Source organism: Cynocephalus volans, chromosome 5 (assembly GCF_027409185.1).
Source record: "Cynocephalus volans isolate mCynVol1 chromosome 5, mCynVol1.pri, whole genome shotgun sequence".
NCBI classification, from domain to species: Eukaryota; Metazoa; Chordata; class Mammalia; order Dermoptera; family Cynocephalidae; genus Cynocephalus; species Cynocephalus volans.
This window is the reverse complement of record NC_084464.1, coordinates 37532706-37550369: the sequence shown is the minus strand read 5'-3', so window position 1 is coordinate 37550369 and position 17664 is coordinate 37532706. Positions and strand designations below refer to the sequence as shown.

The 17664-nt window shown below is 40.9% G+C and overlaps 1 protein-coding gene across 1 annotated transcript; it reads right to left on the bottom strand.

Moving 5' to 3' along the window:
- Positions 1-1170: 1170 nt before the first annotated feature.
- Positions 1171-17214, bottom strand: SLC17A4 (solute carrier family 17 member 4). Its single transcript, XM_063098049.1, has 11 exons — positions 17124-17214; positions 10100-10305; positions 9221-9454; positions 9051-9138; positions 8505-8591; positions 6600-6718; positions 6316-6477; positions 3910-4042; positions 3678-3825; positions 2747-2837; positions 1171-1305 (listed from the first exon to the last, which is right to left on the bottom strand). Exons 1-11 carry the CDS (start codon positions 17212-17214, stop codon positions 1171-1173), a joined length of 1494 nt encoding a protein of 497 aa, XP_062954119.1.
- Between the last annotated feature and the right edge of the window lie 450 nt (positions 17215-17664).

The window sequence follows — 17664 nt, the reverse complement described above, 5'->3', positions numbered from 1 at the left end:
CAAGCTCCTTGAAGCTGTGTGTGGTTTGATTTCCACCATGCCCCCAGGGTATGTGCTCATTAATATTCATTTTGTGTTGAATGTTTCTGCACTCTTTCATGATCTCATGCTGCCCATATGGGGAATAATTAAAGTAGACATACCAAACACACTCTCCAGACATTTGGATTTGGGTCAAGACAGCATGAGTTGAACATACATTTTTGGACGAGGTTTTAGGTTGACAAGGTGAACACTGAATGAGGTCCACTGAATGGTGGGTCAGATTCCTACAGTCAGAGGGACAGACAAGGGACAGCTGAGATAGAAGTGACAGCATGAAGGAATGTTTGAGGGGACAGGAGAGAAACTGGACAATGTCCATTCACTGAGATGCAAAGGATCTACACAGATCCACAAACTAGACTTGGGGCCAAGGTCAAGATGGCCAGAGAGAAGGCAGTTGTGAGAGAATTGACTGCAGAGTGCCTGAGAGTGCCTGAGATTCCAAAAGCCAGCATCCATAGAAGACAAGTTGTCTGGAAGAGTTGAAGTCTATACCCCACCCACATTAGTTGTGGGAATGTTCATTCCTCTTGTCATGATGGATTCACTCTTTATTGTCCTTTCCTCCCTGTCATTTTTCACATAGGGTTCCTTCATGCCAAGCCTCAGAATGGCCTTCTATCCCTCCTCACTTGATACAAGAACTACTTCACCTGTGTTGGCCTCCTGGCCCAGGACTTTGGATTGTGTACACGATGCTTTCAATTGTTTGGGGCTTTCTGCTCTCAGGGTTCATCTCCTAGAAGTTTGGACACAGCTCCCCCTGTGAGTCTCAGTTCTCACTCCTGTGGTTCTGCCTTCCTCTTTTGCTTTGGTGAGAAATTGTCCTCCGGCCTCTGATGCTTTTATCAGGAAAATGGTGGAAAGAACAGAGAACTCATAGAAATTCAGGTACCTGTGCTTTCAGGAGCTCACAGTTAAATAACTAGCCTTACTTTCACCTATAAAATCCCCAAGCATGGTAATATCTTCAGGATTCCATAGTCAAGGTCTCTGAGAAGACACTGGAAACAAAGTCAATTCCAATTAAATGGCTAATCAATCAAGAAGGCATGAAAGGGGAATGTCTGTGAGGGAAAACAGTGACCCACTCAGCCTCAGGATCTGACACATTGCTCGTTTTGCTCAGAGGTGGGTGAATGTCTGCTCTTTAGCCCACTCCTGCACGTCTGCTTGGCCAAAGATGAGGTAAAAGGCCAGGCCCAAGATGTTAACAGCAGCCGAAAGCAAGAAGACATTTCTCCAACCAAACTCTGAATCCTGGAGGCAGGAAACTATATGTTATTAACAGTCTCCCAGTTCTTGTCCCTGGTTCAGAAAGGCTTTGGCTCCATGTCCTACTGCCCCCACCCCCCACTCTGCCCCAGCCTCTGTGGGCTTCCTGGTTGTTCCTGGAATAGGCACGTACATTTCTGCCAGAGGCTGGTGCACTGACCATTCCCTCTGCTGGAGTGCTCCTCCCCTCAGACACCCGTTTGGCTCACTCATTCCCTCACTTCCTTCCAGTCCTTCCTGAAATGTTACTTTTTAGTGAGTCCTTCCTTGAACACGCTATTAAATGGAAATTCCACTCCCTCTTCCCCTCTTATGTGTCCTATTCTCCTCTCCTCTTAGAGCTTAACCACTAGTCAGTATACCATATATTTTACTTATTTCATTAGTTTTCTGTCAGTTTCTTTCCCACAATACAGGTTTCACAAGGGGAGGGACTTATGTTTGTTTATTCTCTTAAAACAGTTAATGGCACATGCTAATGTTCAATACATATCTATTGAATGAATGGATGAATGAATGAATAAACCAATCAATCAATCAATCAATGACAGGAGAAACAAGGTCAGTTGGAGAGTTTCCATTTTAAACAGCCATTTCCTGACAGTGTTAGTCAGTGACTGGAAGGGAACTGAACCTTCAAAAAAGTGGGGGGAATTTGATTTCATAAAGAATACCCTTTCTTTGTTATTCTCCATTCATATTTCTGACTTATTGGTGGAAAACCACAGGAAAGTTAAAGAATGATACTCATGTGAATGTCATGTAATGTCTATATCACTAAAATTCTTAGAAAATGACGAAGTCATCAGGTGAGTTTGTTTGATAACTTTAAGTGCATCTCCTGGGATGGAAGGCTGTACAAAAACACCATGCAAGAAACACTAATCAGAGGAGTTTCTGTACCAACCATTTGTGAGCATACATGTGAGGTGCAGTCATTTCTTCACCCTGTCATTCACTCAGCATCTTGCTCATTCATTTTGTAAATATTTGTTGGGTTCCTATTTAGAGTGACCAACTCATCCTAGTTTTCCTGGACCTTTCAAGGTTTTAACACTGAATGTCTCACATCCTGGGAAACCCCTCAGTACCAAGGAAGCCAGGATGGTTGGCCAGTCTAGGAGAAATGCCATCAATATAGCCAGAAAATTTGACACTCAGCATGAGAAGCTCATCTTGTAAGAACTCATAAAGCATAAACTTATATCGCTGAGAATTCCCCCTCACTCCACGCTCCAAGCTTGTGGTGATTTTCCTGCATGAGCTGAGTCTAGGGTGGTTATTGAGGCCTTGTGGGCTGCATAGGACTCTTGAGTTTGGAGTTGAGCCACATTGAGAAGAGAACAAAAATACCCTTGGTCTGACTTCTACTGGGTGCCCGCTATAGGTTTCTCTTATGAATATTCATCAGAACATCTGACCTTACCTGACTGATGAAAAATCCAGCAACAGTGGGAGAGATGGCTCCTGCTATGTGTGCAAAGACTTGCAATAGTCCCCTGAGAAAGCCAGCGTACCTGAGAGAGAGAGAGAGGGAAACATTCCCATGTAAGCAAAGGGTTAGTCTTAGCTGGTCCATTGCAACTCTGTCGATGCCTGGAATTGTGCTGACCCTTGGTTAAGCCTGAATGTCATGTATTGACTGATGATTAGTATAATCCTGTGCTAGAGTCTGAGATATCCAAGGGGTAACCTGTACTCACCTGTCAACATTGTTAATACAAAATATGCAGTGATGGTTTGCACTGGTTTCTATGTTTTCTTGGTTTCTCCTGTTGAGCCTGATCTTGTAGCCCTTGTTTTGGGGTATAAAATACCCTCCTTGGGTATAAAAGACCCCTCATTGGATGAGGCTTGGCTCCCTCCCACATATCTTGGTGGTTCATTATCTGAAGATGAGGTATGTCCTGATGACTGTGACAGAACCCTGGGAGCTACATTTGGAAGTCTCAGTCAACTCTGTTGTTTACCTGTATCAGAGATAAACGTTTCTCCTGCGATAGTGTGTCCTTTACCTTATTAAAGCCTTACATGAGCATGCCCTGTAGAGCCTGAGGAGTCCTTTTAGTGATCCAGCCCTGTGTAACTGCTGCATTCCTCAACAGAGAGACATTTGTGTGTCTCCCCCAGTTGAGCTGGAGTGTGGCCACTGACCTCTCATTCACACCTGGAAAAATTAAGCTCACATTGGTTGACCAGCTTCCGGTCCCTTCCAGGAATTTCTTGGATGAAGGGCTGGTGCTGACATTTCCTGTGATCTGTTGCACGTGTCACTTTTTACTTTGTGTGTCAGGGCAGGTTTAGGGCTGCTGGACCTGAATTGAGCTTCTGTGAGGATGAGGCAAAGGGGTCCCTACCGAGGAGCAATATCCAAGAAGTTAATAAGGGCTCCTGCTTCACAGAGGCTGCTGATGGTAGAAGACAGTACCAAGAAGACTATGGTGGTGCTGTGGCTGGATCTGACCCAGGGCAGAGACACAAGGATCGCAGATGGGAAGAGAACCCCTGGGGCAGAAGGACAAACACAGAGTGAACAGGGAGCTGACCTAAGCTTCCCAAATCTACCCCTGTGTCCAGCTTAGCACTTACCTATGGCAGTGAAAAGCTTCCTGATGGTGATGAGTCTGAGGATTTTCCTTGAGAGTAGAAAGTCTGCCAATAGACCTCCAAGGATAATGCAGATACAGCCAACAGCAAATGGCAGGGCTGATAGGATCCCACTCTAAGGACCGGAGATGATGTGAGATTCATCTGCCCTCACCACCCCCACCATGAGAAAGACTGATCCCTGGATGGACTGTCCAAATCTATGGCTTTTCTTTATATACAATACACATGACTTTTAATACTAATTCTGTGTTACTGGAATGAGCCGTATAATTTTTAGTGTCTGGGGAAAAATATGCCCATAGTTCAATTTGTGAAAAATGGGTGAATGCTCTTTTCATATATATAGAGACTGCCTGGAAATAGATATTTAAAAGACCAAAACCCAGTAGAAAAATAGGCAAAAGATATGAACAGATAATTTACAGAAAAAATGGAAGTAAGTAGCTTTTAAACATGTTAAAAGGTACCCCACCTCACTTATATTGAAACAAATGCAAAATAAAACTACAGTGAGATATTACTTTTCATGGATGAAATTGACCAAAATACAGAAGTTTTCTGACAGGCCCTGTAGTGACACAGTGGAAAATTAGCCATTCACAAATATTACTGGTACACTAGGGAGGGCAATTTGACAATTAATGTAAAAGTTTACAGTGCTTTTATCCTTTGACTCAACTATCTAATATGCAGAAATTTACTCCACAGAAATAGTTGCAAAGATGTATGACAAATAAACAGGTTTTTGCTGCAGCATTGCTCAAAAATTGGAAACAACCAAAATATCTCTCAGTAAGGGTCTAATGTACCAATATGAAAAGATCCCATGATATATTTTGACAAAAACCTAGCATATAAAGCATAGTAGCATATACAGCAAATAATGTTTTATGTAAAAAGAAAAGTTGGGAAAATAAGGATATGCATTCCTGTATGTCTGCATTCTCATAAAGAAACAATGGGAGAATATATAAGAAACTAAAGAAGAGTTGCCTCTGGAGTGGGCCAGAAGAACAGGGTAGTCCTTAGGAACAGGAATGGGAATAAGATTTTTCACTCTTTACTTTTTTATATAGTTTTTTAAATGTTGAACCTTGCTATCAATTCAACTCTACATTAACATTCCTTTAAAGAAAATTCAAGGAAACCATTCTCTGTTGTGCGTAATCCAAGTAATAAAAAGGATTTAGCTCCGACCTGGTCCAAGCTATTCATTCTACAGATGAGTAAACCAAGACCATCGAGGTCACATGACTTAGTGAGAAAACATCCTGAGAACAGCAGGACTACAGGTACAGGTCTCTGGAGTTTCTGGGCTGAGCTCTATTGTCTGGTCACAACTTGTCTCTCCTTTCATTCCCCATCCTCCTCCTCCTCAGCCTTGGCCTCTGAGGGTGATGAGCCCACCCAGCTTCACATCAGAGACAAATCATTCCCAAGAGCCAGCCTCAGGATGTCCATTGCTCGGCACCAGCATCCTGCCTGTCTGGCCCTCCTGTCCCCTGATTTCCCAGCTTCAGGTTCTGGTTTCATTGCCTGCTTCTGGCCCTCCTCCTCCTTTGGGAAGACCCAGAAAGCCACTCCTTGGGCTTTCTGATCTCAGTCCCTGCAGCCTGTCTGCATGCAGGCTCCCCAACTATGACCACTGCTAAGAAGGTCAGCTCTCTGTTGGCCACTTAGCACATTTTCACCAGAGGAGCCCAATCAATATGAGAAGGCTGTTTTTTGAGTACAAAGGATGAGAGTGTAATAGTAATTCAGTGGCCTTGTGAACTGTCACTAACAGGCTATGACATCTGATACACTTTTTTGCCACTTTTAAGACATCCATCCAGCAGGAATTGAAAGGCTCCTGTCAGCCAATCAGAGTATCTGTTCATTTTATGAAAATTCAGAAAGCTGGACACGTGTATGTACTTTTCTCTCTATATGGTTATACTTGAATAAAATATATATTCTTTTAATTATCCACAATTTTTTTAATATGGCCTATTTGGAACTTTATGTCCTATTAATAATGTTTTATTTTTAGTATATGTTATGTTTCTCTGTCGCAGTTTTCTCAAAGTCAGAATTTGTTTTTCCATTCTTTATGATTATGCTGCCCAGCAGAGTATCTTGTTTGCAAATGTTGATTGGATTGAGTATAAAATTTTTGCATAGGTCCCTTAAAAACATGACGTTCTATGAATATCAAGCTAGCATAGAACCATACCGCCCTGCTCCAATAAACAGTAAATCACACTGAGATCAATCAGAACGTATTACATTTCCTACATGGGGATCCTGGGCCTAACCTTCTATTTTGTGGCCATGGGAGAGACAAAGGGTTACATAATGAAACATTTAAACAAGAATAGAATGAGCTTATATCTCATTACTTACATCTCTGAGGTTGGCCTGAAGTACAGAGCTGATGTATGTTGGTGTGTATGCCATCACAATATAGAAAAGCCAGTATTCACAGAAATAAGAGACTAAAATGGCCCAAAGTGGTAGGGATTTGATCATATCCTTAATAGGAAGAGACCAGCCTGGTGAACGGTCCTGAAAGAAAGCACATGCGAATATCCCCTCCACCAGAAGACAAGAGCTATGCTCCGCTGCACTCTTCACCTCTGAGGCCTCAGACAGACATAAGGCAATGGCAGAGGGTTTCCTCAACGTACCTGCTGGGCCAGTGAACACACTATGTGTCTCTTCTCACCAGGACTGATAAAGGGATGTTTCACAGGGTCATCATAAACTAGAGGAAACCAGAGGAGACAACAGGCACAACCAATTCCACCTAGGAAAAGAGGACCCAGTTAGCACTGGATTGGAGTTTTTCTTTCAGTTTGACTCTGCCCTGAGATGATTCCTGTGGTTGACAGAATGACTGGCCCCATTACTCCACTCCTCCTTGTATGGTCCTATCACAGGTGGAGGGTACTTGCCCATGACTTGACTTTGGCCTTGACTACATAACTTGCTTTTGCCAACAGCCTGGCTTAGTTTCTAGCCTGGTTATTAAGAAGCACTGCATTTTTTTGACTTGACCTCATGGGTCTTGGCCATTGCCATGGGAAGAACATGCTTCAGCTAATCCATGTCCAAGGCAGATGACAGACACAGAGCAGAGCCACCCAGCTGCCCCACAGAACTGTGAGAATAAATGATTGTTGTTTTAAACTACCGAGTTTTAAAAGGTTTTGAGATGCGCTCTTATTGAGGCTATAGCGCATTGTTACAGGGTATTAGTGTGTTTGCCCCATGTGCTTGAAAATGCCCTCACTGTACAAAGTGCCAATCAGCATCCCTCCTGCTAGTCATTTTTCTGCAAAGTTCCTTACGTCATTGAGACTTTCCATATCTATCTCTTATCTTGCTCAAAACACTTAAGAGTTAGCAGCGATACATCATTATTGTATAATTGATTATCCAGACAATTACTAGACATGAAATGAAATTATCAGAAAATAAATTTTCCTAATATATATATACATTATTACAGTGCTGGGGAACTCAACATTATGAGTACTGATTGGAAGTATGGCTCATCTTAAAATTACCTTTTTAGAATTTTAAGAAATTCTTAAGAGTTCTTCTCATTTGGCTAGATTATTGTTTACACATTCAACAAATATTTAGCTAGTTTCTATGTTGTATATGCTGCTTACTGTTTCTCAAAACCATGAGCACAGTCAGCCTCTTTCATTGCTTGAATAATTTTTGTAAGCTGCTTTTTTTAAGTTTTCATGCAGAGCCTTTGAAGGTTGATGTGCTACAGTAATCAATCTTCACACATCTTTTTCTGGCCAATATACTGACCTGATGTTACAGGAACCTTTGATCTAAGAGGACAGTCCTCTAATGATTACACAAGTGGAGCTTACCGTAAGGAATCAGGCAATTTGCAGGGGGGATTTCAGAGAATGTTTCGGAAATCAAACAAACACAAATGTTAGCTGACAGCAGCCAGACAGATCCCAACCAGAGCTTGAGGAAGGTAAAATTGTGAAGTAGTAAACATTGCCTCTGGAACACTCCATGTTTCTTTGGAACCTTCTGCAGCATCTCTCCATGTATTATGTCCACTCCTGAGCCTCATATGGTCTGCCCTGTCTTGCAGGTTCTACTGATTGATTCTCCACTTCAATCAGTATTTTACCTGTCGTTAGGTCACATTCACACAATTTTCTGGTTGTTGTAATAATAGAAGAAATTTAAAAGAATATATTAAATAAACTAGCATAACTAAAAATATAGTCCCACCAAGATAACATTTCCAGCATCTTATAAAAGAAATTACTCTGGGGGGGTCCTTTGGGTCCAGTTTAGAAGCAGGAAGGAATGTTATGATGCCCTTAAAGTGATAAGGCTATTATGCCTTCACACTCAGACTACTAAAGCTTAAATGTCACTTGACAAGGCAGCAAGATTCACAACGTGATTAGCTCCAAAATATATCAACTTCAGCTATGTAAACATCCATATCTATTAGGATTTGGTTAACTATAGGTAAGTTGCATCATAGAAATCATGTCCACAATTCTCTGTCATAAAATTCTGAGATTTGAAAAATGTAAACTCACCAAAGATATAGAAGACATAAGGCCATCCTATGGTCTGGCAGAGGAGACCACCAACAATGAGGATGATGAAGGACCCCAGCATTGACCCTGAACAGAAGATGCAAGGATGTTCTGGGTGAAAAGGCCAGTGTTGGGACTCTGCCTGCTTCCTACAAAGCTGAGTTGCACAGTGATTGAAGGTATGAGTTTCAACTCAGACTACCTAGGTTCAAATCCTGCTCCTTCACTCGATAGATGTGTGATCTTGGAGAAGTTATTATTCCATTTGTGTCTCAAATTCCTTATGTATGAAATGAAAACAATTATGTATATTTATAAGATTTCTAAGATTGTTCTGAAGCTAAAATTAAATTAGTATGTGCAAAACACAAGAATGTTTTGTGCACAGTAAGCAGTTACAATTAAGAAAGATAGTATAGGCTAATACTTTAAAGTAAAAACTATGAAGACAGAATAGTTGGTAAGTAAGGTCTTAGTTCTGTTGGTAGGTCTTGGCCGAGTACTCTTGAACGGTGCATATAAGGTGGGGATTAGGGTATCAATTACCTGATCCAGCAATGGTGGTGAGTTGACTCCTTTCCTGTGGGGGAGCCCATTTGACCCAGATTGAATACTGACATGTTAATACCATAACCTGGGGGGAAAAATCCATTCTTGGATATCTGAGGTCATTCTGGAACCTATATTCCACTTATATTTGGAAAACATCTTGGTACCTGGGCTATGCCTTGGACAATCCGAAGGACAATTAGCAAGGCCACTCCAGCATCAGCTGCAAGTGGAATGAAGAGGTTCAGGAATGAGGAAATAAACAAGCCAGTACCAACCATGTACTTGGCTTGAAATTTTCCAGTCAAATAACCACTGGGGATTGGAGCCAAGAATGAGCCGTAGTTGAGGGAGCTGAGGAGGACTCCCTGGATTTCAGGACTCCAGTCATAAGCAGGGGCCTAAATGACAAAAGAGAATTCACTTTTTGTTACTGGTTAGAGTTAACAGTTTTTGCTGTGAGGACTTGAGAGGCAAAAAAATAATTGGCAATTCTCTTTCCTTTTTCCTCTCTCTAATCTACCAATTTTATATTAAAAATTTTTTAAACCCTCTAAACATATGCCCAACACAACATGTCCCCTCACTCTGATATAATTAACCAAGTAATTAAAATATGAGAGAGCCTGTAAAGGAAGAAAGCCTATAAAGAAGAAAGCATCATAGGCAAAGTAATAAAATACATATTTATAAGGAAGGAAGGAAGGAAGGGAGGAAGGGAGGGAGGGAGGGAAAGTAGACATAAATCTGTGAAACTTATTTTGTGGTGAATTTCGTCATTTATAGAGGAAGAACTTATGTCCACTAAATGGTAAAATCTGTTTTACTCATCCTAACTTAGTCTGTGGTTATACTCATAGACAGTAAGTAGGGATGTAATCTCCTTAGATGTATATTATGTTCTTGTGCTGTTTGGGGACACATAGTATATGTATATATGCTCAATAAATAGTTACTAGGTAAATGATTCACACTCTTTTATAAAATAACCCTTTATGTCAAACCGTTTGAATCGAAGAGATGGTCCAGAGTCTCATTAAACTTACCAGTGCCCTAAATTCCTCCAGAGTTTCATTCCAGTAGCCCTGGGGGTCAGTGAGGTTCCTTTCTGTGGAGGCATTGGGCTGGCCGGTTGAGGCTGTGTTGTTCACCATAGCTGTGATGGCGATGCTCAAGTTCATTTGTTGGGTGCAAACTGAAAAATTACAGAGCTGCAAGATGAGGGCCAGTCCATGTCTGACTGAACAAAAGCCTGTGAGAAGAGCACAGAACCTCTTATAATCAATATGCTTTTCTCCTGCCCTTCCTAAATCTGGAAGAGGGAGATGATTGGCATCTGTCTGCAGTGCAGAAATACAAGGAGAGCAGGTGTCGCTTGGGAGGTGTCTGGTGGACCTTGTCCTCCCCAGGAGGTAATGGGGGAGGTAGCTCCCTCAGAAGCATTGCTCAAGCAAAGATTTGCAGAATGTGTGGAGTTTGTCAGAGCAAACATTAGAGAAGAGCTTTCCAAGCAGGGTCCTGGGATGAGCAGATGAGAGTGGGAGTGGAAGGAAATGGACGACAGGAATTGGCCAGAAGCAGTGATTGATTGGATAGGGATAAAGAGAGAAAGAAAATAGTTAGAAATGACTCCCAGGTGCCCTGCTTGGGCAGCTGGGATAGCTCTAAGTGCCATTTATAATTGGGGAACATGAAAGATTTTAACTTGTTTGGGGTGTTGGGGAAGATGAAGCTTGAAAGGTAGGCTAGGGTTAGATTATAGAAGTATTTAGATTTTGTCTTAATACTGTAATCTACGCATGCACAAGATATGCCAGTGTTCTTCCATAGGATCTCTGGGGCTATCTCTGTGATTGAGTCCAAATACATTAGTTTGACAACAGCTGGAAGGGTGGATCGACTATGCCTGTAGAGAAATCCCAGAGGTAATATGTGATCCCTGTTCTCAAGCTATGTAAGCTCCCTGTTTCCTGGCTCCTGCGTGGGAGCAGACATTCTTGGAGTGGTCAGCACTGTGTGCTTTTGTGTTATGATACTCTTGTTAAGTTCTGGAAATTGCTAGATCCTCACCTTTGGTTTAACCCTGGCACTGTTTAACTCTGGGAGTCCCCCCACCCCCATCCACAAAAACTCACATTGAAATTTTGATCAATGTCATATTTATACGGCATTAAATTAAGAATGATTGTCACACTTATAGTATTGCCTTTTCCTAGTCAAGAACAGATGCCTACCCATATCCATATATTCAGAACCCTTCTTTTCCTCTGTTGAAAAGTGAAATTTTGTAGTTGTCTTCAGTTAAGTCCCACACAAGTTTTATAAAGCACTTTGTATTGTTTCTGTAACTGGGCTCTTTTTCCTGTCATTTTCATCATTTCTTTTTCCCCTTAGGTTTTGACAAAAAAAGGGGGGGGGGATATCATGTGCAAATAATGGGGGAAATTCTCTTTCGTAATCTTATTCACTGACATCTTCAAAACAATGTTAAGTAGGAATGGTGAGAGAAAGCACTCCCGTGACTGTCCTTGCATTCTTGGAACGATCTCTTCTTCTTAATAAGCTGTTTTTAATGAAAAAACCTGGTGTATTTTACTAATATTTTAGCCAGAATTTTATTTAGAACATATGATTGAATGTAATTTGTAGTTTGCGTATATGTGTGTGTGCTATTTTTGCTATGCTAGCTTTGTGAATAAAAGACAGAAGCTTTCCATCTCAAACTGTGATCTAAAGTATTTTAGGTACATTGCCATTTTTTTTCTTAATAAACATTTTATTTTAGAATAATTTTAGATTTGTAGAATTATTGAGATCCTGTGTACCTCATACAAAGTCTTCTCTATTGTTAACATCTTATCTTAGTCTGGTACATTTGTCACAATTAATGAGTCTACACTGATATACTGTTATTAACTAAAGTCCACACTTGATTCAGATTTCTTGGTTTTTATCCATTGTCTTTTTTCTGTCTCAGAATTCTATTCGGAATACCACATTACATTTAGTTGTCCAATCTCCTTGAGCTTTGTGACAGTTTCTCAGACTTACTTTCTTTTGGATAATCTTTACATTTTTTTAAAAGTACCAGTCAGGTATTCTGTAGAATGTTCATCAGTGGGGATTTGTCCTCGTGATTAGACTGCAGGAACGTGTTTTTGAGAGGAAGACCACAGAGGTTCTCATCACATCGCAGGCTGCATCCGGTCAACATGACTTCTCACTGTTGGTGTTGACCTCGATCACCTGGCCCAGGCAGTGTTTGTCAGGTGTCTCCATTGTGAAGTTACTCTTTCCTTTTCTCCCTTTCGGTCCTGCACTCTGGAAGAAGCCACCTGCACAGTCCACACTTCTTCAGGTGGAGTGTCTGCATAAATTATTCGGAATTCTCTGCACAGTATGCATAGGCATTTTCTGCTCTTTAAAAATCTTTCTAGTGAAACTTTTCTAGTGAAACTACCAGGACATAATATGTTTGTTAGTTTTAAAATGGATAACTTTTTGACAACTTTCTCCATTTCTTATGTTTTGTTTTGTTTTTTCCGCGGCTGGCCGGTCTGGGGATCTGAACCCTTGATCTTGGGGTTCCAAGGCTGTGCTCTAACCAACTGAACTAACCAGCCAGCCCCTATTACATGTTTTTCGGACATGTACAATTTTTCTTATTTTTCTTTATTTAGATTTATAAATTATAAAGTTATAATTTATAATTCATAGAAATTGTAATTCTTAGAAAATTGGAATTAGATTATATTTAAATTATTAAATACTTAATAAATAGTATAATTGTAATTACATTATAACTATATATCAATAAATATAAATTTATATCATTATAAATTATAATTTCTAGAAAATTATTTACTTTACATTTCCCCATAATTAGCATATTACACATTTTAAATGCTTCTGTCTCCTGTTTCTCATGATTACTTGTATTTAATCTCTGCCTGATTAATTTGAATAGTGGATTGTTTGTTTTATTGTCCTGAATGACATCTTCTTTATCAAAGAACCAGTTTTCATGTATGTTTTTCATCTCAATTTCCTTCATGATTTGAGTTCACATTATTTTATACATTTAAATTGTCTATTTTGTTTTTCTATACACTTTCCTCGAAGTTGTAGACTCAGCAGCTTAACTAGTTTTCATTTATTCTTGTATAATCTTTGTTTTCTTACCTTCATCACATCCGTCAGCTTTTGATTCACTATCTTGCTATCCCTCTGTGTTCTCCATGACTTTTTCAAGACTTAGCTCCATGTCACTGATTTGATTTTCAGTAATGATAATTTCTCTCCTTGCTGCTGCTAATTTCGTTTTAATTCTGCAGTGACAGTTTTTCCTCTTTAGTTTCCTGTCTCATCTATATTGGGGTCTACTCTCACATTTTCCTGTTGATTTACTTCACACACTCTTAGCTTTATTATTATTCTTATTCTAGTCATGAACTTAAGGAAATTGGAGATGAAAATATTTTAAAATTTCTCCCAAATAAAATGAGCACAGCAGTGTATTGTAATGACTAACAACCAGTCTGCTCTGGTTTGAATCCAGGTGTTGCCTCTTTGTGCCCGAATGACTTAGATGAGCTATTCCATCCCTGTGTGCCTGAGTTCTAGCTCCTATAAAATGGGGATGAAACTAGTAGTACCTTCCTTGAAGGACTGTTGTGGGGATTCAGTGAATTAATACAAAGTGCTTAGAACAGTGCCTGACATAGAGCATGCACTCATTGTGCGATAGCTATTGTAATGAACTGCAGACCCTTGAGGGGCTCACTTTGACTGTGGTCTGCCCAACCTCTAGACCAAGCTGGGGAACGTGAGCTGAAGCTCCACGTTGTCCTCTTTCTTTCTGTAACACTGCACCATCCACTGTAAGTGTGCTTGTTGATTTCTCTTTTATCTAATACATTCCTTTGCTTTTTCTTTTCTTTGTGCTAACATATTTACATAGGTTCCTTGTGGTCCACCCCTACAGCCTTGGACTATAAAGGCCAGTCGTGTGTGACTTTGTTCCCATGTGTTGAAACCCCTGCACAGGGCCACCTTTGCTGGTTTGAGACCAGACTATCATGCAGTGGTGAGAGTGTGTATGTGGCTGGGCACGTGGCGGCAGATGGGAAGGAGAAAGTCATCATGAAATTCTTTACCAAGTTAAAGGAAGCTAACTACTCTTTCATTTTAATTCTGCAGTGTCATTTGGGGGACATTTTGGTAAGACCCCCAAATTTCCAAGCTGATTTCTGTAGTCACTCATGTTTTCCTCTGCTCTATTGCACTGGCCCCCTGATGCTAAGTAGCAGATCTTTAGAAAGGTCAGTGAGCTGTGAGAGGAAAACTCCAGGATGTGGGCCTAGGTCAACTTCGTCCACCTTGTCCCAGCACTGCAGACCCTTGAGGGGCTCACCGTGTCTGTGGTCTGCTGGGCTTCTAGACATTGCGCCTGCAAGCTGAGGAGCATGAGCTGAAGCTCCACAGTGTCGTCTTTCTTCCTGTAACACTGCACCATGCTTCAGGGATGGGGGTTTTGTCAGCTCTTGGCCGTCCTTTGTAGTGTGCGATAGGAATAATTCCCTGGTTTCAACCTAGATGGACGTACTTTCTCAAAATGTTGTGCTTATTTTATTTATTGCCATAGCTTTCAGAAAGGAGTATTATCGTAAACTGCCCTTCAGGTGGCATTCCTTCCCATAGGTGGGGGCATATTTACCTTCATATGGGTTTCAACAGAAAGAAAGGAAGCTGTCCTTGATATTGTATATTAGTTCTCAGTGCCATCGCCACCTTTCTGCAGTCTCCACAGTAACAGAGGGGCAAATACCTGGAAACTTCAATTCTCAGACTACCAAGCAAGCAGGTTTCCATTGAGGGTCTACACTGAGGGCATTCTAGCATGATTTGGAAGGACGAACACAATGGGAAACCATTATACTCCAGAGGCAGCTGTCGACGGGTGAGTGAGGGTCAGTGATGGTAGACATGGGATGTTTGCCTGTGACTTTGGGGTGTCTTCCTGGAGATAGCCCACTTTGTGCTGCACACAGCTGGTGTCATTTGCAGTATCTCATCCTGCACTTCTGGATTTCCTGAAAGTGGTCAACCTGACATTTGCTTCTCCAGCCTTCCAAAGTCTGTGGAATCTTCTAGTCCCCCGTATTAAACCTCTTTCTTCTTGAAATACCTAGTCTGGCTTCAGTTTTTTTGGTTGAACCCAAACTGATGCAGAAACTCATTGGCCTCTGAGAGAAAAAGGGATTGGAAGGTCAATGAGTCTCCACCCCAGCCCCATGAATCCTTAATTGAGCCTGACACAGAAAGACTACTGACCTTCCAGCAGAACCCGAGGGCCCAGCTTTTTTCACTCTGGGGCTCAGGGATACAGGAGCATAAGCGTCTCCATCATGTGACGAGGTGACTAGATGTGACATATAAGGTGAGAAGGGGCATTTTCCCGCACCCCATGGAACATCTGGATTTGGTTCTCTGAGTGTCTTGGAGGCACAACAGTGCTGAGCAATGATATCAGTAGCCTTTGGAGGCACCAGTGCCCAGAGAAAGCTCCAGTAGCACCCTAGGGGCCTGATACAGAAGAACCAGCAATTCCCAGGGAGCACAGTCCAGAGCGAGATGAAAGGGAAATTGACGCTGGACACCAACCGAGGAAGCAGTCAGCAGGGTTTATTCCTAAGCACTTGTGAGAAACATGCGGGTACTGCAAAAAGTTAATGGAAAAGTAGAGGTTCTGCCTTATCGGGTGGGATGAGACTTTGCCAAAAACAGATGAGTACTATTAGCACGATGCCATTTGTAGCAACAGGCAGGGATATAGCTCCTCAGTGGTCACCAGAGGACTGAGCAGCATAGTAGGGCAGATGTCCTAGAAGACTGTGGAAGAAAGTGAGTCCCACTTTAGAAAAATTATAAATGAGAGTTCCAATGACTGCCAGAAAGTGGGCTTAGCAGAGGACACTGTGTGGGTAGTAATACTAACAGCTAATGTTTACATAGTGCTTACTATGTGCAAGGATTTATTCTAAGTATTTATATTTTAACTAATTTAATCCTCATGGCAGTCCTATGAGTTAGCTACTGTATGATCATCCCATTTTTACAGATGAGAGAACTGAAATATAGAAAGTGTAGGTAAACTTGCCTACAGTCACAGAGCCAATTGCAAGCTCAGGCAGTCTGGCTTCTGAGCTGGGCTCTTACCCATACGCCATAGTGCACGGTAAAATTTTACACATCAGTTCTTCATATTAGTGATTTTGAGAGAGAAAGAGTGTTAACATAGGAGAATTTGGCCAATGGTATAGTCCAATAGACTCCAAAATACTTTGGATGGATGAGACCTTAGGCTGAGACCAATGGAATAGCATTTATTCTGGGTCAGAAGCTGGTTAATTGTGGGATGATCATTAGCGTGCACATCTGATTTCTTCTTTGGTGGGTGGGTCAGGAGAGTCCTATGTTGAATATTACAGAGCATTCCACCTTAGTTAGTGTTTTACTTTTTAAAGGTATTATCTTATGAAAAGCCTATATCTTTAAAAGAATTAATGAATAACATAGTTATGTCATTAAGCATTTAGGGTAAAATAAGATGTTCCACAGTTTTCTTTATGTCATATTATAGGAAAGCACCAAGTTGTTGTAATATAGATGAGAAAAAGGAGGAAAGGCACCTTCTATGACTGGTGGAAAGGAAAAGCCCATTCTTTTTGAGGCAGGTCAGGATTTCACATGAGCAGAGAAATGTGTCCAAAGGGACATGCCCTGGACTTAGAATCAGACAAGCCAAGGTTGGTTTCAATATTTCATACTTAGAATCTGCTCTGAATTTTTTCCTTCATTTCTAAATAATGTCATGATACCTACCTATCCTATATACCTTCAAAGTTTCTTGTGAGAAATGGAATAATTATCAGTAAAAATGCTTTATAACTATATAGAATTATTGACAATTGACAGTAGCAAGGAGAATGTGGTATATCGATAAAAGGGAAGTTGAAGTGACATAGATCCCAGTTGTATCCACAACCAGATACCTGAGCATGATTTTACCTTTCCTGGAGGTTTGCTCTTGAGCCATGTTTAAATTGTCATCATTGGAATTGTCTCCCGCTGTATCCTTGACATCTGCTCTAGTAGACATTTTGATCCTCTCCTTCCAGGGACTGGCATTTACCTACTAAAATAAAAGAATGCAAAAGCAAATTCAGAAAGAAACGTGTTCTATATCTTACATGATACTTTCCCAGTTCTTCTTTCTAAGAATTAGGAAGAAATGTTGTTTGGTGGGAAAAGTGCTAGATTATACTCCAGAAAAGCTGATTTGTCGTCACTTACCAATGTTGTGGCCTTGGAAAGGTCAGAGTTACCCTGGGTCTTAGTATCTACCTCTCTAAAATGAGGGAGCTGGCCTGAATTGCCTTTATAAATTGTAAGGATCTTTCTAGATCTGTGTTCCCATGTGTCCAAAATGATATTAGTATCAACTGGACATGAAACCTGACAAACTTATTTGAAATTTCATCTGGAAGATAGTAATGGATTAAATTACCTGAAAAACTGTTAGAAACACTTAGAAATACTAGATAAAAAT